This window comes from Phaethon lepturus, unplaced genomic scaffold (genome assembly GCF_000687285.1).
Source record: "Phaethon lepturus isolate BGI_N335 unplaced genomic scaffold, ASM68728v1 scaffold33184, whole genome shotgun sequence".
In the NCBI taxonomy this organism is placed as follows: Eukaryota; Metazoa; Chordata; class Aves; order Phaethontiformes; family Phaethontidae; genus Phaethon; species Phaethon lepturus.
The window spans coordinates 1-27,785 of NW_010533156.1; the positions used below are offsets into that span (position 1 = coordinate 1).

The 27,785-nt window shown below is 42.7% G+C and overlaps 1 protein-coding gene across 1 annotated transcript; it reads left to right on the top strand.

The window, feature by feature from the left end:
* Positions 1–5,863: 5,863 nt before the first annotated feature.
* LOC104619274 (cystathionine beta-synthase-like) lies at positions 5,864–25,679 on the top strand. The gene is made up of 16 exons (XM_010285091.1): positions 5,864–5,905; positions 6,976–7,187; positions 7,778–7,884; positions 8,828–8,962; positions 11,580–11,659; positions 13,042–13,176; positions 13,735–13,804; positions 15,432–15,523; positions 16,307–16,432; positions 17,141–17,225; positions 17,427–17,532; positions 18,373–18,447; positions 19,191–19,325; positions 20,270–20,378; positions 23,793–23,877; positions 25,555–25,679. Exons 1-16 carry the CDS (start codon positions 5,864–5,866, stop codon positions 25,662–25,664), a joined length of 1,704 nt encoding a protein of 567 aa, XP_010283393.1. The 3' UTR covers positions 25,665–25,679.
* The last annotated feature ends 2,106 nt before the right edge of the window (positions 25,680–27,785 follow it).

Sequence of the window (27,785 nt, forward strand, 5' to 3'; positions counted from 1 at the left end):
GGCGGGAGGAGGAGCGATTGGCTTTCTGCTTCTTATGCAGGCTGGCAAGATGACTTTGTTCCTTTTGTTTTTCTCTCTGGGGTTGGGTCCAGCTCTTCAGCCGTTCTTGGCCTGCCATCCATTGTTCTCATGGGTACCATGGCGGTCTCCTGCCAGTGTTTGTTGGCAAGTCTGGCTAACGCAGTGGACTAAGAAGCGTCTTCTATTACACTTTATTGTATATATTGCCCTTCCACTATTAGGAAGGTTCTGAACTTGGGTGAGACGTACTTCAACAGCAAAGTCAGTAATGCTGCTGGCGTATTACTGAAGCAGCCATTACTTGAAAGGCAAGCAGTACCTCTCCCGTTCCTGTTTGAGTATCCAGTCTTCTGTGTATTTTTTTAAAAAGCCTAAAACCTCCCATGACCATGGAGGTTTTGGAGTGCTGGGCTCTGTTCCAGCAAAGTTGCTCAGACTGTTTACCCTTTAAACGAGCCTGTTTGCTGAATTGAGGCATGAGCGCTCTGTGTTCTGCAAAACTTGTGCTGCAGAAAGTGAAAACTCAGGAGTGTGGAGGTAGGTGAAATCTGGGGATTTTATGCTAGGGGAGGAAAGGTAGTTCCTGGGAAACTGAGACCTGCTCACAACCTGGTATTTCTCAGCAGGAGAATGGCTGTAGTGAGATCACTACTGATGAAGTAAGGTTTAGGTGCTAGGTTAGGTCCAGTACTTGGGGCATTTGGACAGGTGATCCTTTCTGATACTAGTTGGTGGCTCTTCAGTATCCTGCTGTGACCCTCTGTGTGTGAGTTTAACTGCTTTCCTGAGGCCAGAGCGGTACTTCTAAAAATTGTGGTTGGTAGCAAGGGTCATGGGGCGCCTCTGTCCTGGAGCCAGCATGCATGCATGCTGGCTCAGCTACGTCACTAATCTCATCATAGCAGGCTGCCAGGACAGCTGGGACAGACTGGCCTCTGGCTATTGGCAGGTGCCTGCTGCCTGCATGTGAGGTCCATAGGAATTAGACAGGCAGGCAGCAGGGTGTACCGTGCCCATGGTTGCACTGTGAATGCCTGCCAAAAGGTCTACGGATGTAGCTGGAGTTGATGGCAAGCTGGTCTTTCTCACAAAATGGGCATCAGCCAAAAAGCTGGCTTCCTGCCCAGGCAGTGGTGACCAGCAGTTCTCTGGCAGCCTTTATCAGAGGTCCCTGTGCTAACAGAAGATGTGATGTCTTGGTGGGGGGGGGCACTGTAATGCTGGGGAAGGGGAGCTGTGCTCTACTAGTTTTCTAGACCTGTTCAGAAATTGAGAGTAGAGCTCCAACTCCCTCTTTTTGTCATGCTGGGTGACTTTCTTGATCTTGAGCCACAAGCTCACCAAGTACAGAGATAGAATCATTACAGGTAGGGTAACAGAGGCTCAGAGATTAAGAGCGTTGTTCAGGCTGTAGCGTTGGTCCACCTTTGTGTGCTGACTTAGGAGAGGGGACTAGAAGCAAGGAAAGAAATAATGTAAGTTTCTGACTGCAGCAGGTAAAAATGCAGATAAGGCATTCTCCAGTCTTTAATGCTGTTGTGCTCCTTGAAGACCTCAGTCTTCATTCAGAAGACTTATCAGGTGAGTTCAGGCAGGGCTGGAGTGAACTCAGGAAATGGAGATGTCTGAAGACACCTATGTTACAGTTTGCACACACAGCTTCCCTTCTGTGGGGGCGAGGCAGACCGAGCACTTTCATGTCTTCACTTGCTGATCTCTAGCATAACAGTTGCCACAGAGGTGGAAGTTGCTTTGCTGTTGAAGTGTTAACATCTTTGCAGTGTTACAGAGGCATTAAAAAATTACTAATTTCCTATCAGGAGGCTTATGAGTATGCCAGTCTGGCCTTGAAAGGAAGAGTGGGTCACTGAGAGGACACGTGTGCTCATCTGCTCTGTAGAGGAAAACAGATAAGAGTTGATTCTCAAAGTATTTCTTCCTGGAGCCACAATGTTGTTAGTTCATACCCCGTTACTTCAGTCACTTGATGTCTCCTGACACAGAAGCAATGGCTGCTTGCTACTGAGGAAGTAGCGGAGTGGACCAAAAAAAACCAACCACCCAAACCAAAAACCCACCAACAAAAAAATGGATGGCTGACTGTCTCCTGAATCACTTACAACTGTAGTGTTTGTGAACAGCTTCTAAAGGCTGGATGGGTACTGCTACATCTGGTAGCCTGTAAAGATCCTAAAGCTTTCTAAGAACCTGTGATACTCAGAGTGAGCAGAACAACTGGTTTGTAGTGGTTTACTTGTTCATGGAGCAAAGTACTTGCTTAATGTCAAAGTTTCACATTCTTGGGACAAAGCATAATGGAATCCCGTATCTCATCTCTTGCTGAGTAGTCAGCCCTTGGGGCATGTCTCTCTGATCCACCTCTTACACCTGTCTTTTAGACAGCTTCATTTCTGCTTCAGACAAGACTCAAGTTAATTAGGTTCTCGCATACATGATACTCTTTAAATGTCTGCATTAGTGCTGACATGATATACTGTAAACAGCCTTAGAAACTGTACCTACTAACATATCTATGGATTGAGTTCAGCTCAGTCTGGCTGGGGATTAATTTCACTCACTGGCCTTCAATCCTGTTCTGTAGGAGTTGACAAATAGTTTAGTCCTTGGGTTCCTTGTGGAGATGGATCCAGAGATGTGAGCCTTGCCCGTGAGGCTTTCTGTATCTCATACCTCTGCCTATGTCCCAATCCCCTTCGTGACTTAGGTATAAGTGACTTTGTAAATTGTCTTTCTGATTTTTCTGCTTCGTGCTCTGCAGATATAATGGCAGAAGTTAGTCAGGCTTTTCCAGTTAGATTCTCCCCATACCCCCAGGTAGTTATGGGAGTGTTTCTTTTTATGGCAAACTTAAATTCAGGCTGGTGGAATTTCTTTCCTGAAGATGGGCAACTCTTCTGCAGCTTACCTCCTTCAGACTCTTCTGATGAGCATTCAGTTGCAGTTGGAGCAGCAGACATCATTCTCCTGTCCTGTCTCCCCAGTCTGTGTTCCCAGAAGAAAGATTGAGAAGAGGGTCAGGCTAGTCAAAAAGTTGCTATCGTCCTCTGTTTTGGTGATTTCTGCTCATCCCCTTTCCTTTGTCCCCCAAAGATCTCCCCAATAGAAAGATGCACCAGCTTCCTATGGCTTATTTGGGCATGTAGGCAGGATCATAGGTCTTGGGGAGGAATTTGGATGTCCTAGACTGACTGCCTCTGCCCCCTGTTTTGCTGAAGTTCTATCATCTAGGGCTGGAAGCACCAGTTATATGTTTTGGGTGGTGTGTCAGGAAGGTCATCAGTAGCACTGAAAGAGCTTGAAGATCTGAGGTCTTCCTGTTTATTCTGAACATGACTGGTCAGTTTTGGGCTCCTGACTGTTTCTTGGGTGTAGCAGTAAGCCATTGTAGATGCTTTTATGTCTCCACTGAGTGCTGTAGTAAGAATTCCCCTCGGAGAGCAACAAAGTCTGTCCTAGGATTTTGTCCTTCAAAACCCTAAGATATTAGTGGTTTAGGTTATTATTTGAAGGGATTTATTGAACAGGAATTGGTGTTCTTTCCAACGAGTGATGTTGCTTAAGGTTAGTATTTGGTGACAGGATATTTGTTGTCAATGCTTGCAGTTAGCTTTTTCCCCTCTATCCTCATTTTTGTTCAGAGTTCTAACCCCGTTACTGAAGCTTTGATCAAACATCAGAGTATTGCCATACTAAACATAGGAGAGAATCTCACAGCTTAGTTGAAGGCAATAGATACAGCTTTTCCTCTCTTTCTGCTGTTTCTAGTTCAAGAGGTCATCTGTGTTGCTATTAGTGGATTGTGGATTTTTTTGCCTTACAATAGAGGAAACAAGATGATATTGTCTTGCCGAATTGGGACGGAATCCTCCAAAAGGCAGCTTTCAAAGAGGGCTACACTAATTTCTTTCCTGCCATCAATGGAAAGAACAAGTACTTATTTTTTGAAACCTCTGAAACTTTTACTGCAACAAATTTCTCTCCCTTTCTCCTCAGTTTTTGGACCCTCTTGAAGGACACTGAGGATTGGTGATTTAAAGCTTTTAAAGGTTTTTGCACTATTTTATGAGAACCTGGAAGATGAACAAAATCTGCTGTTTCCTGTCTATAACCCCTTGCTGCTTTCTTCCTGCATGTTGAAATGGTTTGATCCTTTGGCAGCAAGGTGCCCTTATTAGATGGACTTTGTAGATATTGTCAGTGTTACCTGTGAGCAGAGGCAGTCGCTGTCTGTGTCTAGTATTGCATGACTGCTGTCTGAAGGAGCATGTGGCTCATGGAAAGACTTGAAACTTTTTCAGTATTTTTTTCTTTACTAAAAAAGTGCTGATATTCTAAACTGTGAACAAGGCACCTCCTAGAAACAGAAATGAACGCTGGGTTTCACTCTAGAACTGAAAGTAAGCTAATCTCTGGTAACAAAGACTGGTTGGTGTTAGATTATGTATATTTATGTAATATTACCTTTCTTGGACTGGTGTCTCTGTGTCTAGTCCTGGTCAGTAGTCTAAGACAGGTTTTAGTCCATCTTGGCTCTTGGGCACTTATTAACCTAAATACAGTAGAATCTTACCATTTAGGTGGCATGGAAGTCTTTATATCCAGAAGGAGAATTATTTCAAACCGTAGTCTGGAAAGCTGACACTTTCAGAGGCTTTTTTTCCTAAAGGTGGACAGTTTAAATGCCTTAGGTATTTCTTTCAAATCCGTATGCAAGAAAGGAATTGGTGTGCATAAGGCAGTAGTGGTTAGTGGTGCATATTAGCTTGCAGGATCAAATGCTAAAGTTCACTGATCCTGTGATTCATATTTTTTTCCAACGTGTCACCAGATCATCAACTCTGCCTGATCTAAGCTGTATCTGTTTTGTGTGCATTTGTTGGAAGAAGGAGGATGAGGCCAGGGACCTTTTCCAGGTCTACCACAATTCAGTAATGGAAAGAGCCATGAATCCTGCTGCAAAATGGTGATGAGAAAAACAAGTATTAAGAAAAAAACACTCCCATGCTTTGTGAGACTTTGGCCAGATTTCTGCCTTCAATGGAAGGAAAGGAAGTTAGTTGTAGGAGCAGGCAGGCTCTGTGAACAACTGGCTGGAGTAGGAGAAATGAACTTACTGCTTTCATTTTATATTTACTAATTTCTGAAACAAAAAGCCTGCTGGAAGGCTCCGTTGAAGTGTTTGCTGTGTGTGTTACATCCAGTATCGCTGTAATTGTGCATTCAGCACCAATTGAGTCTTGGGAGGAACTAACGAGATTTATGTCTTCTCAAGGGTAGAGAGGCCTCTGCAAGTGCTCCGAAGTTGCATACAGGGTCTTTTGGTGGTGGCTCCACGAAGCCCTTTCACCCTTGGTGTCTCTGGAAGTATATATACTGTGGACTGGAGTATTTTTTGTTACTTTGTGTGACTGGCAAGCTTATGGAATTGCAGACAGTCCAACAGAGAGCTCTTTTGCTTACTTTGCTGGATCTGAGCTGTGGAGGCCAGGGCAGAGGGAAGATTAGGTAATGCGAGGAGAACAGTGTCAGGAGACTCTCCATTGGTCTTGCGCAATACCTCTGCTGCATGATTTTTTTTTTTCATCCTGTTTATACAAGTCCTCTTCACTTTGTTTTGCAGCTTATTTTTTTCCCCTATGAAAGCAGGATGTGTGTCTTGCCCCTACGAGAGACTGTTTCCTGATATGTGTTTGTTTGTTTTGTTTGTTTTTCTAACTTGCATGATCTGCAGCTTTTGAGCAGGATTCCAGTCTCGTGACCCACAGTACTCGGTCTCCTGAAGAAAGTCCAGTCTGCTGTTCTGTTACCTTCACCAAAGAATATGGAGAAGTTGATACTGGAAAGGCCTGTTTCTGTGTCTAAGGTACTTGCTGGTCTTTGGGCAATACTGTTTGCCTGTCTTTTTGTCACCAGAATTTGCAAAAGCCCTGTCTGTTTTCAGAGGGATTTATAGTTTTGTTTTGTTTTTTTCTTCTGAATGCTGTGGAGGTAGGTGCTATTGAAACCAGTGGCCTTGCTGGAAGAATTCTCCTTCATGACTATGAGTAGCAATGCAGAGTCTTTTGGCACCATTTTCCAATTAGTTACCAAGTAGTCTTAGTCTGTTCCTCTCTCCTTGGAATGGGGAGGTTTTATTTCAGAGAGCTGGGGTTTTTTTGGTGTGGGAGGGGTGTCTCCCATGAGATTTGTCCTATTTTCTTGATATTTATGGAGGCTAATTACAGTAACACATGCTTCAGAGAGTTTAAGTTCCTTCATGTAGGGCACTGTATTGAGCTTTTGCACTCAGCGTTGCAGTACAAGATTCACGTTTTGGTGATAAAAGATTTGACAAATCAAAATTATGTTGAAATGCTTTCCCAACTTCACAGTATTATGGAAACATCAACTGACCATTAAAATACCTATTTGTTATGACCTTTTTTCATATAAGGGAAAAACAAGATGGGGACACTTGAGGATGGTATTTGTCCAACTGAAACCTACTATGCTCTCTCCCCTAATACCTGGGTCTTAGGTCTTAGATACAGCAACGGGACCTCTTGTAGTCAGTGACAGAACCTGTTCTTGGGTGTTAAAAGCTACTTGTTGCCATTACTCCTTTTGGCTTATAAGCAATACTGCTGTCTTGAAAATTGCCACTAGAATAGTTTCTGTTCAGACTTCCCTCACAAAAGATGCATGCTGAAACACTACACTGGGAAATAGGTATGTTGGTGAAGGGACAGAGGCAAGAATAAGGACTTATTATTCAGCTATTGTAGGGGGGGCAATGATGTCACTGGATGGTTTCCAATGGGGCAGAATTTGAGCAACTTTGATAATCTCAAAAGATGCTCTGACCTTGTTACAGTAGGGCATACAAATCACTCTTGTTTTGTTTTTGTTTCCCCCCCCCCCCCGCAGTCTTTTTTCTCTTCTCCCTCCCCTAAGGATGAAATGCCTACACTTCCTTCCCAGGAGAAGCCAGATATGAACTCATGCCCTCATTTATCTGGCAAATATTTTCTCCCTGGTGGGACCGACAGTGAGAACTGCAAGGCTAATGAGAAGGAAAGGGACTGGATCCGCCCTGATCTACCTAGCAAATGCACATGGAAGCTTGGGAAACCCCTCTCTGCCTCCCCGCATCGTCATACCACTCTGTGAGTGTTACTTTTATTTGCTGGTTTCCAGTACAGCACTAATCCAGGTCCCCGCAGAGCCATGTGGATTTAACAAAAGACGACTGATTTAAATTGATGCTGTATAGCATGTAGATATGCTGGTGCTTCTTAATTGCCATGTGTAAGCAAAGGTAAGAACCCAGATTAAGCATACAAGGGGCCTTGCACCAAAGATGTGAAACTACATGGAGTGAAACTGACTTATTTTAAGTAACCTGGCAAGCAGTTCTCTGACTAGACCAAAGATTGCACTGTTAATGACTTTTCCTTGTAAAATAGCTGACTCTGAGCAGTGCTAAGCTACTTAATGCCAGGAGGAAGTGCAGAGCACTTCATTCTTGCCTCAGCACTTGGTTTGATGTCTGATTAATCCTTGTTTTGGATCAAGGACTTGATGTTTTGTGAATTAGTATCCAGTGGATGTTCTTTTGAACTAAAATAACTAGCCTGGTAAAGGGGAGAGGGAAAGCTGGTTGAAATAAAAAAGCATTGGAAATGCTGTGATGCTTTTGTGTGACCTGCTGGTGCCCCTTCCGTGAATGCACTGACTTTGTTTGTATGTGTACCAGGCCAGAGCCTCTGAAAATCATGCCAAGCATCCTGAATAAAGTTGGCAATACACCCTTGGTGCGCATCAACAAGATTGGGAAGCAGTATGGGCTCAAGTGTGAACTCTGTGAGTACTGCTGCAGGCAGAAAATCAAAACAAGAAACACTGTTTCAGAAACTTTGGTAGTCCTCCTTAGTAGTGTCATGTAACCTGGGCATAGGAGGAGTGCAGGTACGCTGCAGAAAATGGTGAGAAAAATTCTTTTTCTTTGGCAGATATTCAGGGTTTTAGGATTTGGTCATCTAAAACATCTTTCAACTTGTACTTCGTGAGGACATTTCCTGCAACTTTTCCATTTTCATAGAAAAAGTAAAACTTTTTTCACAGAAAATAATTTTTTAATTTTAAAGTTGTGTGAAGTTTTTGACTGCTTCTAATATTCAGAATATTCATCAGTGTGTGTAAAATGCAGATCTGCAGTTACCACTAAAGATCATCGAAAATTATGAAAGGGATGAAACTGTCAGTGAATGTTTTTGTTTATTTGCTTTTGTTAAACCCAACCATATTGGAGATATCTGGAGGCTCTGCTCAGAGTCCCGAAAGGTGATGTTTAACACCATTGAAGGCATTAACGCTGGGAGTACTGAAGTGAAAGTGTAGGCTGAACAAGAAGAGAAACTTTTTGGCTGGAGGATGTAGCAGGGAAGAGGCAAGGCATCTTGGTAGAGTTCTCTTCCCCTGTGCTATTGCACTGGAAGAGCCCTGGGGCTTTTTATCCTAAAGACTGGGCTGTAATAAAGAGGGAAGATGAAAGGAAATATCATATTTTGAGGAGACTGAAAGAGTGGCTTCTGTGGGCAGCATCAAGTACCAAACTTGCTTTGTTGTTGTCACCCATAACAGTGGAGATGCTGTGAAATGAATCCCCATCTCTGGTGTTGTAAAGTAGAGAGGTCAATTGGGCAGATGTGCTAACAGCGTTGTTCTTGCAGATATGTTGGGGATTGGCAACCTGTTTAGCAAGTGGCTGCTGTTCAAGAACTCTGCTTGGTTTCTTTGTTTCCAGTGGCAAAATGTGAGTTCTTCAATGCTGGGGGCAGTGTGAAGGACCGCATCAGCCTGAGGATGGTAGAAGATGCTGAGAAGGCTGGAATCTTGAAGCCTGGGGACACTATCATAGAGCCAACCTCTGGAAACACAGGTGGGGGATGGAGAGACCCTAGCAAAGTATGGGGAGAAAATGTGGTTTTCTTGGAAGAGACAGCCTTGAGATTGGAGCATGGAGGTTGCCTGTGCAAGGAAGAAAGAGGATCCCTTCCTGCCTGCATGGTGTAGGGAGCAGTGTCTTTTCCCATCTTGCACAAGGAACAATTCTGCAGTGTCCTATGCTGACCACAACAGCTGGGAATCAGGTCTGCTAAGTTTGCAGGGGCCCTTTGCTTTAAAAGCAAGGAAGTGTTAGGCCAGATTCACTAGGGTCTTCAGGTCCTATTCAGGGATTAAAGTCTGACTGAAATTATTGGGGGGGGAAAAAAACCCACCAAAAGATTGGTGTGAATCTGGATCTTCCTATCCTGTTTGGGAAGTCCCATGGTCCCTCTGTCAGGTGAGGTGGGCCTCGTTTTAGAAACAGCCTTTCCCATGTTGGTGCGGTTGAGATGGCAGATGAGCAGCACTGGCTGCTGACATAGCCCTTGCACACCTGGATTTTCAACAGATTCCACTTGGGTCAGTGTCTTCTCCTTGAAGGGCTGGAGGAAGGAACAGTCCCGCTAGTCAGGGGCTGGGGCAGAGCATCTGATGATCCAAGCAGACTGGAGGTAACTCTGGGCTCCTGCATCAAAGCTGTGTTGTACTTCTGTTAAGCTGCTCTACTGGTGAGGAGTAAACATACCTGGAATGCTGCCCCTTTAGCTAATTAAGTATAAAGTACACTGCCTCCTCTGAGGAGGTACCTGAGGTGAGCTGCAGTCTACTCTCCTGCCTTATGTGTTCTGGAGAGGTGTCTTGTCCTGTTCTTAAACTCTTTCTTGGGCATCCACTGTTGTCTTCTGATAGACAGAGGTCAGGCAGATCTTTGTTTTGATCCAGTCCTGCCTTTGTTAATGGAGGGACTGGGATGATGAACTGATCTGTGACCGGTTCCCTTGCCTTCAGCAGAAAACTGGGAAGTCGTATCTGTTGCTGTTTGTTCAGCGGCTGCTCTGTGGGGATGCAGTGCAACTGAAGCCCTTGTGACTGTGGCTATACCTCTTGCCTGAACAATGGCATATAGTAGAAAATATCTATATATATTGCATTTCTCCAGTATCTGAGGTTGTACTAGGACATCCTGCTTTCTGGGATCATACCTGATAAATGGTTCTCCTTGCCACAAAATCCAAAACATAGCAAGGAGGCAGAACTGAAGGAGATACAGGACAATTACTTCAGAAAACTGTCTCTTTTCATGTAAAAGCAAAGACCAGGGCAGACGGTAACCTGAGAGAATTGGCTTTTGCTCTAGGCTACTGCTCAGAGCTACTGAATATGTTAAATGTGAGAGCTAATGTATTATATTTTTGTCCTCTCTGCATCCCACTTCTCCCTCAGCCAAAGTCCTGTTTTGATGTTTGCTGCATTTCCAGGTCAGTAGCAGAAAGTACAAAGTGCTAGAGTTTAGGTCTCAAAATGCTTTCTTCATCATAGACCATAAGGGAGAGTGTTGGATGGCTTCTCTTCAGTCTTTGGCCTTAGTGAGGCCTTTATTTGTCTTTTTTTTGGTTTTTTTTTTTAAATTATTTGGGCATCCATATTTATTTCTAATATACTGGGAAAAGTTTGTGTGTTTGGCATTTTTTTGTCCCCTTCCAAAATATTTAAACATTACTTGAATTACTTAACGTGTGAGGTATGCTTCTCTTACAGGAACAGTTAAAGTTCACCCCTACAAAATCCAGCACCATGTAGAAACAGACAGCTTTGAACAAGCAAGTCTCTGTGTAGGGTAAACTGCCTGTGAGGCATTGTTATGGACATGTGTTGGTGGTACTGTGCCTGGTACCCAAAACATCAGGGGAGGTGCCATGCAGTCTAACCTCAGACACCTATCAACTAACTTGATCTGTTTAGCTATCCAGTAGAGAGGTGATCTGATAACAGGTGTAAGCTTCCCTTCTATGGGGAAGGCAGTTCTGAGCTTGGTTCTTCAGTTAGGCAGACAATGGCAAGCTGTAAGGCAGGAATCAGGCTGGAGATGCAGTTTTTTGAAGTAGAAATGAGGTGAGGTGTCTGTCTAGCAGTCAACATACTTCACTGTGGTAGCAGGTTGACATAGTGCATTAGAACCTCAATCACAAACAGCATCTAAATCACATTTTTTTAGAACAGACTTAGTTTCCACACATTGCAAACTAGGTATTTAATGCAGAAGTGAGTCAATAGAGGTTATAATGCTCTTCTGACAGTATCAAAATGATTGCTCTAGTCTTCTTTATCTTAAAGCTCATTCCTTTCCCAAATTACTTCTGTAAAAATGAAGTGGGTGAGACGGGAGGAAGGTAATGTACATGTGGTAAAGCTAGCAGTTTGCACCCATCAAATTTCTCTACTCTTGGCTAAAGTTTCTGTTGGCTGTGATCTTCAAAGAACTAGCAGCATCTGTAAATCCAGCTCTCCCCAGTAGCCAGAAATGTTCCCTTTGCCACTCCTCTAAAGACACTGTACTCAAGCCTCTGGTGAAAATCTGATTAAAGCCAGGGCATGCCAAAGCTAGTATTGTGGGTTTTGTTCTTTGTTGCTCCTCACTGTATGCTCTACATGTCTTTGCTTGCTTCCAGGAATTGGGCTGGCCTTGGCTGCAGCGGTGAAGGGTTACCGCTGTATCATTGTGATGCCAGAGAAAATGAGCATGGAAAAGGTCAGATCTGCTTTTATTTTCAATAATTTAAAAATAAGCATGTTTGCACTTGCAGAGTTCCTGGTGCAGATGAGTGCTGTGGCTTTAGCAATGCAGGTGTAGGCACTTGGTCTCCAAGTCATTGGCCAGGCAGAACTCTGCTGAGGGGCTGTTGCCAGTGCCCAGAGAGATCCAGGCTGGCTAGATTAGCCACAGACAGAAAATGTCTTTTAAGACCCATCCCCACAGCATTGTCACTTGGAAAACTGTCGTAACTGTTTTAAATACAAATGTCAAGATTTTTTTTTAATACATATATAAAATAAAATTATATAATTATATTATATAGTATCAACATACATTAATATATATTAATATACAAATTTACTGAACGTATTGAAGTGAATATCTGTTGCTGGGCTAGCTGCCCCTCACTGAGCAAAGGAGGATGAAGGAGGTCAATGCTGAAGCTTTGAATATTCTTCTGTTCTGCACTGGGCTGAGCAAGGCTGTGAGGGAGCCCCTTGAGCTCCTCAAGCTACACTGAGGGGGACTGGCAAGCATCTGAGTTGTGTCACCACAACAACGGGGAAGGAAAAGCTGCCTGGTAATGTCTACTTAACCTTCACTGTGGAAAGCACAAAACGTCTAGCTCTAGAGCAAGTCCTGTTCTGTGGTGTTGCACCTGCAGCCAAAAGAAGAGAAGAGACTAGAGAAGAGATCCCCTGTGTCTCACAGTTGAGGCAGCAAATTGCTGTCAGCAAAACCACTTACCTCAGTTCATACACTTCCAGTGTTCCAACTGAAAGGCTGTGGCACAAATGAGAACAGCATCCCCTGAAGGCCTATATCCATTGCTTGCTCTTACCTGCTCTGCAGGGAGAGGTACCATTGCTGTGTGCCGTGCAGCACCAAAGGCCTCCCTCCCCTCTGAAGACAGACTTTGCCTTAGCTCAGTGTCATAAACGTTCTTCCCCTTGTAGCAGTTGAATGGTGTATAGGGCCCTGGAGGATCTCCTTTGCTGCCGGTATCCAAAGGAGGAGGTAAATATACATAATTTGTGCTTAAACACATAATAGTGGGCTATAGCACTGTTGTGACTGGCATGAGAGAAGATGGTGTTTTGCCTGAATGAGGCTTCTCAATGTGTAGTAATAGTCCCTACAGGCCTGGAGGCCTAGAATAGAAACAGGAGTTTGACATCTGGCTCCCAAGTAAAGCTTAGTTAAGACCAAATGACATTAAGGATTTGGACCCATGGCTCAGTGATGTGAGGCTGGGGTTTAGGAGAACTGCGAAGGATGCTATTGCAGGGAAGATGTTTTCTTTACCTTCCATCCCAATGAAGTCTCTGTGCTTGGAGAGTGTTTTGGGGTTTTGTGACCACCTTTATTTCCTACAGGTGGATGTCCTGAGAGCTCTGGGTGCTGAGATTGTGAGGACCCCAACTACTGCCAGATTTGATTCTCCTGAGTCTCATGTGGGAGTAGCATGGAGACTGAAAAATGAAATCCCCAACGCACACATACTAGACCAGGTAAGAGCCAAGGTGTCAGAGGTGCAGGCATAGCATAGGAGGAGGTATTGCAGTCTTGTTCCTTAGTGTCCTTGGTTGACTGTTTAACATCCTAAACGTGTCTCTGGAGGAAAAGATGTCCCAGGACTGGAGCTGCAGTTGAGCAATCACCATGCTGTAGGGTCGCAAGTTTTTTATAGTCACTAGAGGGCAGCAACGAACCTATGTTTGCAGAAACTGCGGCACACAGGGGTGGCTTTCTCCTGGATTGGCAGTGCTCGGTGGAAGAATGGGTACAAAGGTCATGTTCCTAAGAGAAACTGTCTCACAGACAGGACTAATTTTGGCAGTGAAGGGTGGTGGCACCTTAGCGCTCCTTTTAAATTGGGTCACTTAGGAAGGTTGTATCTCCCCTCGTGCATTCTGCCTAGGTCCAGATAATAGATAAGGAAACAGTCTGGAAAGAGTATATGTAGCTGTCATGGGGCTTGGAGAGTGTTTGTCATGTTCTTGAAATGCCGAACAATGTGAATTTTATCTTTCTGACCTACTTAATGGCTATTCCATCTTTCAATATAGTACCGTAATGCCAGCAACCCCCTGACACACTATGACACCACAGCTGAAGAGATCCTGCAGCAATGCGAAGGTATGTTTGCTCTACTGCTAACCCTCTCTTCAATGAGTCCCTAGTATTCTCTTGTTGTTAGGTACCTGGAGAATGAAACCTGAGGTGGATGAGAAATGCATGGATTTTGATTCAGTAAATCCCATACATATGCTGTGTGTCATTAGATATTTACCTTATTTCAATAGTTGTAGTACTGAGTTTATTATTTTTTTTCCATTAAAGAAAGATGTTTTGGTTTTTAGACTCTTCTACTTGTGATGAGGTAGAAAAAGCAGTGATGCTTAAGTTAGCTTTAAAAAAACAAAAAGCCATAGGCAGACTGGCATGAAAGAATAGGGTCGTTTTTGTCTGATCACAACTACCAAAGTAGGTATTTTTACATTCTCAAACCAATTACTCTGATACACTGGAAGCTCCTTCAGTTAGGAGTCCTCAGGAGTGCAGACTGCTCTGGATGCAGTTGTCACCAGATGTCATCAAAATGCAGACTTTTACTCTGCAGGGGTCGCTTCCATGTTAGCTCTAGGCAGCTGAGTTGGAGTACCAGAAGTGATTGAGCTGTGGCAGCAGAGAGCTTTAGCCGGGTTAACTCACCCGGCTGAGAAACTGGTTTGAGAGCTGTTGGACGCGTTCAATGTAATGCTGCAGTCTACCATGTAGGTGTTTGCCATAGATTGTAGAATGAAGTCATATAGGAGGCTACTGACCTGCCTTATAAAACAGTATAGTTTCTGATGGGACCCTCTAATAAGAAAATCAGATATTAAATTCTTTCCTATTCAGGTGAGGACCATGTGAAGGGTTCTCCTCCCCCTCAAAAGTGGCTCTAGCTGTTCAGAGGACTTGGCTTGTCTTCGTGGAAAACTTTACTCATTTTAATTCAAGTTTAAAGATACTTTAACAAACTGCCATCCCACAAGCTGAGAGTCTAAATGGGTTCTAGCTTTAGGCTTTTTTTTTTAATATTTATTTTTCCTAACAGACCAGGCACTTCTTGCTTATTACTGAGCTTATACCCCTGCTTGCCAGGGTGTTATTCTTTTGAGTGGTAAGGATTTGTTTTTGTATGTGAATTGATGACCTTTTAAAACGTATTTTTTAACAAAGCTGTCATGAGGATGCACCATGGAAATTGTAGAGAGTGACAGAATGAATTGTCATACCTGCAACCAATCTGACTGTTCATGACCAAAACAGTACTTTTCACATGAAAATGAGAGAGTAGTTGTGTTTAACAGTTCTCGTAATGAATACTTATCCCATGCTCTTGGCACTCATTCAGTAAATTACCTAATATAATGGGCTGCTTATTCTAAATTAAAGAATGAATTGTCTGTATCAGCAAATAGAGTAACAGGAAAGCTACAGGTGTCAGCTGTATGGGCCACCTCCAGCTCTGTCCAAAGTACCACAAACTGGTACCTTGCCAGGCCACTGGATGGACATTTCAAAACCATTGTTGAAGTAGATGGACATTGAGCAAGGTGGTCTCACGGTAGGTCTTATAACACAGCTCTTGGGAAGCAAAGAGCCCTATCTTGCCCATTTTTGTTAAAGAAAGTCCATACTGAGGTTTAAGTGGGTTTTTAATCCATCATTCTGGGAGAGATTTCACAACTGCCTTCTATCCCTTACCTTTAAACAGGAAAAATAGACATGCTGGTGGCTGGAGCTGGCACTGGGGGTACTATTACTGGCATCTCCAGAAAGCTAAAGGAGAAGTGTCCAGGTTGCAAAGTAAGTGGCAAGCCTAAAGCATTTCTCTTTAGTGGAGTGAACCTCAAACTGCTCCACTTGGCACGTCCTATTCCTTGCAAGACTGCCCTGGGAAGCTCTTGGATGTTGTCAGTTAGAAGGTAGTTCTGAGCAGATGAAAAATGGCCCTCAGATCCCTTCATGGGCTGTCTGAGAAACATCATTCTCTAGTGTGTACTGGAGCCTTATGTTTCCTTTCTGACTCTGCCTTCACTAACTTGTCTGGAGCTGCTGAGATTTTACCCAGTGAGATCTTCTCTGCACACACCAACCTGCGTGTCTACCTGTGTGCTGTGTTAGATTTCCTCACAGAAGTTGGTATTATGTTTCAGTCGTGAATATTTTCCTACATAGGCAAGGAGTGGTAAACAAAACAAAACTTACTTGCTTACACTTGGCACAAAATGTATTGGCTGTAATATTGCCTGATGTGTGAATGAGGACAATCTTGTCTCAGGGAAACCCTGCCTTCTGTTTAAACCAAGCAAAACCCTTGTAGAACAAGTGGTGCCCCTCACTTAGTGTCCACAGCCTGAGGACACAGGATGGGTTGCCAAGGTGCCAGAAGCAGCAAAGTATTTTGCTCACAAGGGGATGTGTATGTTGCCAGGAAGAAATGAATAGGAGACTAGGTTGCTGTTAGCTTGGCTGTGTGTGCAGCCACTGTGACACCAACAGCTGTAATGAGGCCAGTGCTCATGAGTAAACAGCTGTGTTCTCAAAAGCAGTGTGTCATGATAGCCAAAGTGGAAACTGCTTCTCCAGATTATAGGCGTTGATCCTGAAGGCTCCATCCTTGCTACACCAGAAGAACTGAACAAGACTGACAAGACAATGTATGAAGTGGAAGGAATTGGATATGATTTTATCCCCACAGTGTTGGATAGATCTGTAAGTCATGCTTCTTGATTTTTCTCTCCCTTGCCCTCTGTTGGGACGCAGAAGTGAGGTTAAAGGTGGAGGGGAAAAAAAAAGGGGAAATATTTCTTTGAGCTGAAAGGGGAGGGCTAGCAGACAGAACTATATCTGTTCTTTCCATCAGCAAAAGCAGTCCTCGGAAGGCTTCTGCACTGGCCGTATTTGTTTTACAATGCTAGGTGGAAATGCTGTGAGCAGATAACCTTTTCCTAGAATGCAGTAATTTTTTTTTTTAATTAAAAAAAAACAAACAACCAAACACCAAACCCAAGCAACCAATCAAAAAAAAAAAAAAAAACAAACAACAAAACAAACAAAAAACAAAACCCAACAAAGCACCCCAACCCCTCCTGGCCAAAAGTGATATGACTGTCCTGAACAGAGCCTGTGTCCCTGGGAAGCCCTCCAAGAGGGGAGGAAACTGATGCTCTCTGTGGCTGTCTCACAACAGCCTGCTCTCACAGTGAGGTTTCAATAAGGAGCCTGTTTTGCTAATGTGATCATCTTACCTTGGCAAAAAAACCCACTTGGCATTTTGGAGGGTGGAAACCAGGCACGTGGCTCAGTAGGGCAGCTGTTACCTCAAAGAGCATGGGCTGAATTCACACTAGTTGTGTAGCTCCCCTAGGCCTCCTCATTTAAATAGACCCTTGTTTTTTTTTTCTTCCTGCCCTTTCCCAGGCAGTGGACCAGTGGTACAAGAGCAATGATCAGGAGTCATTTGCTTTAGCACGCATGCTGATCCGAGAGGAAGGACTGCTGTGTGGTAAGAGCAGATGCCAATCCTTCGGGTTTCTCTGAATAGCATGCGGGAGGCTGAAGCTTTGTGCAGGTTAGGGAGACCTCCTTCAACTTCAGAAGCGGTCTTCCTCACCCCGGGATCCTCTACTGTCTGTCCTCCTCTCTTTCATTCTTTCTCATTTCATTTACAGTATGACACTTTTGCCTCTGATCTGCATTTTGGCAGGTGGTAGCTCAGGCAGTGCCATGTCTGTAGCTGTGAAGGCAGCCAAAGAGCTGAAGGAAGGTCAGCGCTGTGTTGTTATCCTCCCTGACTCTATCAGGAACTACATGTAAGAACATGCTTGTTTTCTCTCTGGGAAAAGGGGTGAGGCAGTCCCTCAGACCTCCTTACAGCAGTGGCGAGTTGAATAAATATTTCTGATAGCACCCAGTTAACAAAGCAAGGAATGTGTTTGAGCACAACTTCTGAGGTATCTAGAAAGTGTCTGACATGGAACAGAAAAGAGCTTAGCCCTCTGAAAGCTGAGCTCCCCCTTGTGTCTGACTTCAGTATATAAGCATCACTGGTTAGCATCTTTCACAGGAAAAGGCTTGCTTTCACTGTTTTATTTATTGGGGACTGTTGGTATTATCCCATTCCTGGAAGGGTCCCTGTAAGGCTGTCTGCTCTCTCTGCCTGTGTCCACAGCAGACCACAGCACTACTGTAGCAGCAGCCAGTGTTGGGGTGAGTTTACAGGTGGACGTGTGAGAGCTCTGATCGGTGCTGAGAAGTTTCTCTCCTACCGCTTTGAAAAACAGCCCAAAACATCATGTTTTTAGCTGTGTTTCCTGACTTCTGTTGCATCCAGCACAATACTAGATGACTAGAAACTGCTGAAAGACCTTGCCTGAGTACAGGTTGTACTCAGGAGAAGTCTCTCTGTGGTATTGCAAGGGACTGATGTAGTTGAAACTTTGTTCCCTATGGGATTCCTGTTTCTTCCTATGTGTGTTTCTTCTTAGTGTCCCCTGACTGGTAAGGTTGGAGGGCAAATGGCAGTATATTTTCAATTATGCTTTAGTTGTTAGTGGTAGTGAGCTGTAAACAGTTGTCTTTTGTGTGCTATTAGGTTTGCTGTCAGATGTTCAGTCTGCTAATGAGCTTTTTCACTTCCTGATGCTTTCCAGGTCCAAGTTCTTGAGTGACAAATGGATGTTTCAGAAAGGGTTCATGAAAGAAGATGATCTTTTCAAAAAACCTTGGTAAGCATGTCAGATCCATTTGGATTTTCATGAGTCTATTCAATCGATTTTCTGGCAGTTGCTAATTTAAAGCTCACTTCAATTTACACTACTTCCTTTTGAGTTAGCTAATCTTTCATGCTATTGTGTTGATGTGTATAATTGCAACTATTAATCAAATCTGCTTAAATTAGTTGATTTCCTTCTTTGAGTTGCATGGCACCAGAAAACCTGGTACTTAATATTTTGGTTTTGGGTTGGTGTTTTATTGATTTTCTTTTTCATTTTTTTAATGAAAAAGGTTGTATCTGAAATGAAAAAGTAGTATACAGAGAACCCTTTGAAGACGAGAATTTTTGAGTGCAAGGCACTGCAAGTCTACGTAGGCGGAGGGGCACCTTCCCTAAATTGCTACCTATAATGACTGTAAATATGGCTAGCTCTTTGAGTAGGAGCACAAAGTTTTCTGTGTAAGATATAAATAATGAAACTAGGGAAACTGGTAGTCTCCACTGTCTGTAATCCTAGAAAGCAGATGAAATGAGGAAAAGAGTTTCAGTCTTAAAGCCTTCTCACACTTCAGTGACTTTCAGATATTGGGGAGAAAACTTGAAAGCCTTGAAACTCCACTGACTCTGGCAGAATCCTGACTCTCCCTTGCAGCCTTTTCTCATTCCTGAAGTGTGGAAGGCCACTGTACATGAACAACTGGTTCTGTTCTCTCTGTAAGACTTGCATGGATTTGTTTTTTATTTCGTCCTCAGGTGGTGGAACATCAGTGTTCAGGAACTAAGCCTCTCTGCACCCCTGACTGTGCTTCCAACTGTTACCTGTGCAAAGACTGTTGAAATTCTCCGGGAGAAGAGATTCAGCCAGGTACCAGTTGTTGATGAATCTGGGTATGTCCACATATATTACTATTCATCCATAAGTGATACATATGGTTGTAAGGGATGCCCTTTAAATGCTTACTAGAAGTATAATATCCTCTCACTCATCTTTCTTCAGTTGTAGTAACACAGTTCAGAAATGTTACCTTAAACACCCCAATGTTGTCATGCCAGGACTGTCCTGCCCTTCACATAATAAGCTTCTAATGATTATTATGATACACTTACTCAGTGTGTCTCTGCAGGATAAGTTCATTGTTTTTTATAATACTGTTTAACTTAAGAAAGCAAAAATCCATATTTAAAACAAACAACCCCAAACCTACTCATCTCCACCACAGCTTTCACCCAGTTTCTTCAGAACACTGCATTATAGTGCAATGTTGTAGTGACCTCTGTAAACCAGGGTGTCCCCAGCAAGCTGGGATACTTTATGGATGCCTGTACGTCTCTTGTAGGACAGGCTGAGTAATGAAGAGTTTACTCTCCAGTTACAGTGCTAACTCAAGGGATTAATTGTTGCAGGTCCTTGCAACATCCTTGTAGGGAGAATGGGAATGAGCAAAATTGAGGTGAGCATATGTCTGGCCTTGTCACACCTTTCAAAAGGACAGATGAGGGTGTAAAACAATTAAGTTGTGCTTTTCAAAAGCTCTCTCAGATTGCAAGAAGCTCTTCAGCTGCAAGAACTAGAGATACAAAGAGCCTGATGCTCAGAAGGGCTGGGCACCCACAGTATCTGCTGACTTCTCTGTGAGTCTCTACAAGTTCCGAGAACTGGACTCTGTCTCCTGCAGAGACATAGAATCCAAGTATACCATCAATAATATTGCTTTCTACCATGAAGCACTTGAACTGATTTCTCGGGCTGGCTAAATGCATATGCTTTTATCTACAGGAACACCTGAAGCTTTTGTGTTGTTTAGCCCTATCTTCTTTCTCTCCTTCCCCAGAGTGATTTTGGGCATGGTTACCCTGGGTAATATGCTTTCTTCACTACTTGCTGGAAAAGTTCAGCCTTCAGATGAAGTCAGCAAAGTAATCTACAAGCAATTTAAACAGGTAAGCAGGTATATTCTACAACTGCTAGTTCTCTGGTTTAAAGTACCAGTGTAGGTGTCCTAAACACTACAATGGCATCGGGTTGAGTAAGGTCTACCTGGGGCTGCACAGAGCAGCCGTTACTGAGCACAGATGTGTGCTAAACTCTGTCCTAGGTCACTCAGTAGCTCTCAGGTTTGTGTTGTGGCTCTATATTGTGCTGTGCCATTGCTTCAGCAGGCTTTCTTCTTTGCCTTTCCTCCTTCCCCAAAAACCCTGCCACAAATCTGGGCAATGTAACTATCCAGGGGAAGAGACAGGGAGATGTTGAAACAGCTCTTCTAAATAATTTCTTTATCAACTAAAAACAAGCAACTATGTACCTTTTGTATCAGACGCCTTGCTGAAACAGGGGGATGGCTGCTGAAAACTGATGTTGTTGAGATATGTGAATCTTGATGTTAGTTAGTTTCACCTGTTGATCCAGTGTGGTGTGCCAAGACACCACAACTTCCCAGCTATGTGGGTGCTTTTCTAGAATATAAAAGTATTGTTGCTGTTGCTTTGCTGCTTTTGCAGGAAAATTATTTTGTTTTTAACGTGGAATGCTTGACCTAGTTTTCACCAGGCTTTTAGTTTTAGCACTGTCTCATAGTAGATGAGGTGCTGTATTCTGTAAGTATGTATAATGCTTCCATTCCATCTACAAACTACCAAGTCCCTGAGGCTGAGAGCGGATGCTAGTACTTCATAGACAAACGGAAACTATTTTTTCCTTCCCAGACAGATAATCAAGCATCAGGTGGAAATGTGGTGCGTAACAAAACTGCTCTAGTTCACGTTCTCCCTCACTTGGACACCTTAAAAGTTCCTGGGGCTGGTGGTGTGCAATCATTTCTGTAGCTACATGGGTGTTAGCTGTAGTAGCCTATTCTCTGTGCTTCTGAGGCTGTGGCTTTTTTCCATGGGCAGCTTGAAGTTTCTCATGCTTCTTCAGTAAAGAACCGCTTAACTGTTTTTCTCTTTAGTCCTGACCTTTTTCGTGGTGGAGGATGGGAGTTATACAAAAGTGGTGGTATTGCTAACATGCTAACTAAAAGCATCATTCACTGGTTATTTTCCATTTGAATTGATGATTTGATGGAGAAACATGGTTAAATGCACACAACCTCGGAACTATTGTGGATTTTGCTTTTCTTACCATTTTAGTCAAGCTCATTTGGCTTGTGTACTGGTGAAATTGGGAAAACGGATCCTCTGTGTCACTGAAATGACTTAAAATACACTACAGTTAGCATCTGTACCACAGCATGCATCAGTAAGAGGTTGGCTTAGCTTTGCCTGGCTAGTCACAGGCTGTCTTTTTGTCAACACAGGAAGCTTTCTTTGCTGTGATCGCCACAATTATTTTGTGGTGGTCTCTTAGAATGGAAGACTAAAGGTTAGATCTCTTTTAAAGTCTCCAGTAGGATAGTACTCTACAGCTTTGAAACACTGGTCACAGGATAATTTGCTAGTCCAAAGAAGTGCTGTGTGTTAGTGGAGAGGAGGGCTGTTCTTGTGGAGTCAGATGTTAGTTCCAGTGGTTTGGGGTCTCTTTACCCCTTCACCCCTTCTTCCCCAAAGGACCTTTGCATCAACTATGAACATCAGTTAGGTGTGGTGCAGACATAGCCTTAGCAGATTTCTTCCCTGCCTTTACCAGAAAATAGGGCTGGGGCATGGCCTCTGACACTTTCTTGTTACTATACCTAATATTTAATGGTTAGCCTGTTCCCTGGTGTGATTTTTTTGGTTAGTGTCCTAAACCATTTAGCACTCTGCTAAACAATGCAAGGCCTGCTGTCCTCAACATTCCCAGCGGACCAGAACCTACTTCTGGGGAAGGAAAGAATTTGGTTGTAGGGCCACGAGCAGTGCTCTGTCCCTTGATTTTAGAGCCAAACAAGCAGTCCCGGTCATGTGTAGTCTAGCAGCAAGTGTATAGGTTAATTGCCTTAAAGACTTAGTAGCTTAAAAAAAAAAAACTTAAATGTGGGAAAACGCATGGGCAAAATTTTTAGGGAGCTTGAATGAGCAGTAGTGAGACAGGTGAAAACTCTGTGGGCATTCCATTAAGCACTTCAAAACATGTTTATGTCTTCATAATTGTCCCAGTGCTGCCTCTAGGCTGCTTGTCCTGGTCGTCTTTAGCCTACCCAGTCCCTGAAAACAGGTCTATTGATTATACACAATCAGATGGCAAGGGGCTTTACCCCTTCAGTGAGCTTTGAACTTAGGTTCAAAAGTTAGGCTTTGCAGTACATTTGCACAAAGCTGCTTGTCAGTGGTGGTGACTGATAGCTGACTCTGTGCAGTAAGGTCCAGATTTTCCCCCACCCCTTGCTTGACCCACAAGCTTAAGGATTGATGCTTCAGTATGCACTATAGCCTGCTGGTCCCTTAAACACAGGCTGTTGGGAATCCTTTTGATCTCTTCTAACTCACAGTATGGAGACGAGAGTTCTGTGTTGCAGCGCAGCCCAACTGTTCATATTGTGGCATTTATTCCTCAGTCACAAGCTGAGCTCACTGCAGGATAAAGGCTTTTTTTAATCTACAGTGCAACACTCTGCTGTACATTCCTTTAATCCCCTTTAATGAAAATACGTCAGATGGTGGATGCTGCTGTTAACTGGGGGGAGTGACTTGGGTAATAGACCTGTTGCTGCTCCTTAATATGTTAAACCACGTAGGAAGAATATTTTTATGCATTCTCTCAAATGGTTTTGGCAGGTGATTACCTAAGTGTTTCAGAAGGATCTGTATCTCTTTCTTCAGAGTCAATACAGGGTGCTTTCTTCCTTAGTTTTAGCAAAGTTGAACTTCACTAAAAATGAATTCTTAATTCTCAGTTCGTTGATTTGCACCTGAATACAGTGTTAGATGAGCAATCTTCACCCCTGGTTTTGTTTTTGGCTTGTTTGGGCTTTTCTCTGTTCCCCTGCTGCCTTTGCAGATGGTATTCACTTCCACAGTGATTTGCAACCCGATTGATTCACTTTTTCCTAGTCTTGCTAGAGTAAAATCACCAAGTATAATGAACTTTATGGTAACTTCTTTTGTTAGACACATAGAACACTTGACCTTCTTTCATCATTAACGTTTTCCAGATATTCAGTATGTTCAGTATATTCATCGTGTTTTCAGAACCAGAATAAATGACTTCACATAGTGCTTTATTTTTTGTCCTGTTTTATTGGAAATTAGAAACAAAGAAAACTCTGATCTTTTAAGTTGGCCTTGATTTGTTAGTGTTTTACAATACTTCAGATGGGAGCAGTATATAAATGCTGACGTATTTTTTTTTTTAATACTGTATGAAGTATATGGGGATAATTGACCACTAAACATATGAAGGACTGTTTTATTTAGGTTTTCTAACTCTCTCCTCAGATTAACCTGAAAGACAACTTGGGGAAACTCTCTCATATCCTGGAAATAGACCACTTTGCTCTAGTGGTTCATGAACAAATTCAATGTGAGTATGATGTACTGTGCCTTGTAAGAGGCAATCTTTGAGTGGTAACAAGAAGCAAGTACAAGTGTGAGTGTGTAAACAAGTTCCGAAGCAGCCAAATCCTCTTTCTGTGTATGTAACTATGTGCTACTAACACTTGGTAAGACCTTAGCACTGTAATTTTTGTGGAGTAAACGTTAAATCCATTAACCCCACATACCTGCTTTTGGAAGATTTTTTTTTTTTATGTACCTGCTTTTGGAACAAGTTACTGCTCAAAATTGAATGCCTGAGTCTAGACCACTGTACAGTGGCTTTGTTAGTAGCAGTAAGCCAGTGAATGAACTCCTGCAGTACAACTGATCTTTGCTTCTTCCTACTCCTGTCATACAATTTCCAGCAGTTCTGTCACAGTGAGTGTCACAGGCTAACTACACTTCAATTTTTTGCCTTTTTAAAGCAAAACTTCTATTACAACTTCATAAAGGTTAGTAAGATCTAGATGTCAACACTGACATCACCGTTTCAAGATAGCTTAATATTTCTTTTTCCTGTTTATTTCGTTTAAACTAACTTATTCCACTTCATGTTTTTCCTCCAAACTCTTACTTTTCTTCATCCTTCTCAAAACTTTACTGTGTTTATGAACTGGAAATGACTAAATAAATCTTCAAAGCTAGGGTATATCACTGTTACATGTGAATAGTATTTTTTCCTGCTTTATCTTCCTTATAGCAGGCAACTTGCAAAATTACAAACACTGAGAAACTAAACTAAAAACAATATTAAGGCTCACCAGATAAATTTATCTGACAGCTATCTCATTAATAACTGTAAATGAAGAATAGTTACCAAATTTGGGCTTGTTCTTGATAATCTCCATAAGGATGCGCTCTTGACTCTGTGATGACTATTTATAAACCCGGAATCTCACTAGAAGCTTGCAATGGAATAAAGATGAAGTAAATGAGAAGTCCAGGCCAACCCAGTAGGCTGAACAAACTGAGTATGAGTAGGCTAAACATCTCAATACAGCCAGACTTTAGGAAGAGGGAACTTAGACCACAGATAAAGGGCCAGAGGTCACTTGGCCTCTTGGTTCCCAGGTCAAAGGCTTCTGCTTACTAGGAACAATCACTTGAACCTGTGCTCTCAACGCAGCAATGATTAGATGGTTAAGTTTTTTGGACATAAATTGGAAAATATTGTATTGTGATTTTTATACTAATTCTGTATTTGACAATGGTGTAGGAAGATGGTAGTGTTGCACGTCCTCCTCTAGTGGCCCCTGGATCAAACAGGATAATATCAGTTTGCAGCTGTTTCAAGTAGAGCCACAGGAACTAATGTATGAGGAAAATACACTTTATAACAGAGAATTTGGTTTTAATTCTTATCATGAAAAATAAATCTGACGGACTCATATCCTTTCTTCCATAATGTTTCAGTTTCTAAGTCCGTCTTGGTGTGGAGCCTTTCTGAAATGAAAATCCTGTGTGACTGTTGGTCAAGGTGCCATTTGGGTTCCCCCTCAGTGTATGAGCGTCATCAGTGATAACCAGCTCCACAAACAGGCCGTGACATGTGGAGTAGGGTTGGCTTGGCACCTGCCTTTACAAACAGTGCCATTAAAACCAAGTGGGATGGTGTGGGTTTTGTGCTTCCTAAAGACAGAATCCCCTCTCTGTTTCTGTGTAGATCACACTGATGGTTCTTCCAGTAAGCGGCAAATGGTGTTTGGCATCGTTACAGCCATCGACCTTCTTAACTTTGTGACTGCACGGGAACGGGAAAGAAAGTCCAACTAAAGTCAAGTAGCAATCTGGAGCCTCTTCAGTGATGTTTTACAATCTCAAAAAAAGAATCAGGTTTGCTTCTTAGGTGGAATGGTCTGTCCTTAGGGTGACGTTTTTTAAATTCTGAAAATAAGCAGTTAGCTATTCTGGTGTCAGCTATACAGCCAGTGCAATTTTGCTGTATTGCATAGCTTCTGGGGACTTGTTTCTTAATCAGGTTACACATTATTTCTTATCAAGACAATATATTTTTTTACCTATATATATGTAAAAATATTGCCTAAATTAACTGCTATGTTCCTACTTGTTGTGTCTAAAGTCTCTCTTTCCAAAACACTGTTTCAGATTAATAAAAAGTGTTAAATAAAGAGTTACTGAAGCAGAGGCCCAAGAGAGCTCTGGAAAGTTTTGGATTTTGTTTTGTTTTGTTTTGTGCAAGGGTGTTAAGTTAGATAATACCTGTGTGGAAACTGGGGACATGGAGAGAAGAAAGGCAGAGTTCCCTTTTGGTGAGATCTCTGTAAAACAACAGGAAATCCTGAGGGATTTCCAGGAGTTGAGGCTTGTTTCAACCAGCTGCTCTGAGGAGAAACTATCTTGAGTGGAAGCCTGACAGTAAAGTGACAAACATAAACTAGTGACTTTGTTTTACATGGTCCACCAGCTTTCACTGCAAAGACAGACTTTTTTTTTCCAATTGTACCCTGATAAGTAAGCTCAAGTGAAAAGATTAAAAGGTAAGATCAATCTTCTTACCTGAAGGTTTTTTGAAAATCATGCTGTTTCATCTAGTACCTTCCCCTTTTCTTCTTTATCTTAAAGTGCTGCTTTTTATGCCTGTTTTAGAAGAGCCAAAGGTAATCTGTCAAGAGCTGTAAACCCTTTCAAGCCCTGTTCAAGTGCTCCTACACTGTAGCACCTTATTCCAGGAAAAAAACCCTACTATTAATTGAATTCACTTGTAGCCAAGCTTGGAAGTAACTGGCAAACACTGTGTGGGTTGGTACTGTCAAGAGTATGTGAGAGTAATGTGCAGTAGGTGTGTGCAGTTACAACTTTTTGCCACTTCTGTAACTGGATTTTTCGGTAATGTCTGACTTGCATAGCCACGTCAGGGGTTGGCACGGGCAGCCCTATCTATACACTGCTGTGCTCAGACTATCAACTGCTGTTAGTGGTAATGATAAGTGGAATCACCCTGTGGATACAGGATAAAAGTAGCTGGTCTTCATCTGTATAAAGACTGCTCTAATCATCTTCTGACTGGCCTTTCACCAAGAATAAAATTTTTGATCAGCAGGAGTGCCACTTTTCTTAGCTTGTCTCTCTTTACACTGAAGTAGAAAAATACTGTTTAGGCTGGGGCTGTTGCTGGTAGGATAGCAAAGTTTGGTGGGTTTTTTTGGTTTTTTGGTTTTTGTTCTGTTTTATTTTAAAAGCTGAAGGGAGTTGTGAGTTAACTAAGAGAAAACAAAGGGGTTATTTAAAAATCACAATTACTACCTCCTGTGTATAGACTTCTATGCAGATGGCCTCCCTATGGGAGTGGAATTTGCTGTACATTTTGGAAGTGTGTGCTCAGAGAGAGGTGGTGGAAGCCGCCCTGTCCCATGTCAGTGCTGAGCAAAGAGCACCCAGCAGACCCTTTGCCATTGTGCCTTGGGTAATGCTGGCCTGGAGGAGGCAGGCAAGCCAAAGGGAGGCAAGAGCTCAAAGCCAAAGAAGTGACACCAGCGATAGTGTCTGCTTGCGAGCAGTGTGACAGCCTGGTTTGTTTTCTAGCTGCTTCTCTCTCACCTTAAATTTGTGAATGTTAAGAACTTTCTTGTAATAATAAAAAGCCTCAGACTGATTTCTGATACCTCTTTAATGCCATGCTGGTGATTGCTGAGTTTATTTTGCCCTTGTTCAGTTTATTTCCTTAGACATTGGCTGTACCTTCAGATTAGGGCTATTACTGAAGTAACGTGACCCGTACTTACATTAAACTATGGTTTAACCATTAAATTCATATACTGCTTTAAGATAACTTTTCCCAAGGCTTTGGAACAAACTACTATAAAGTCAAAAATGTGCAACTTCAGTAATAATTGGTTCTAAAGGATTGTTGCTTTTTAAATCCTTTTTTCTCCC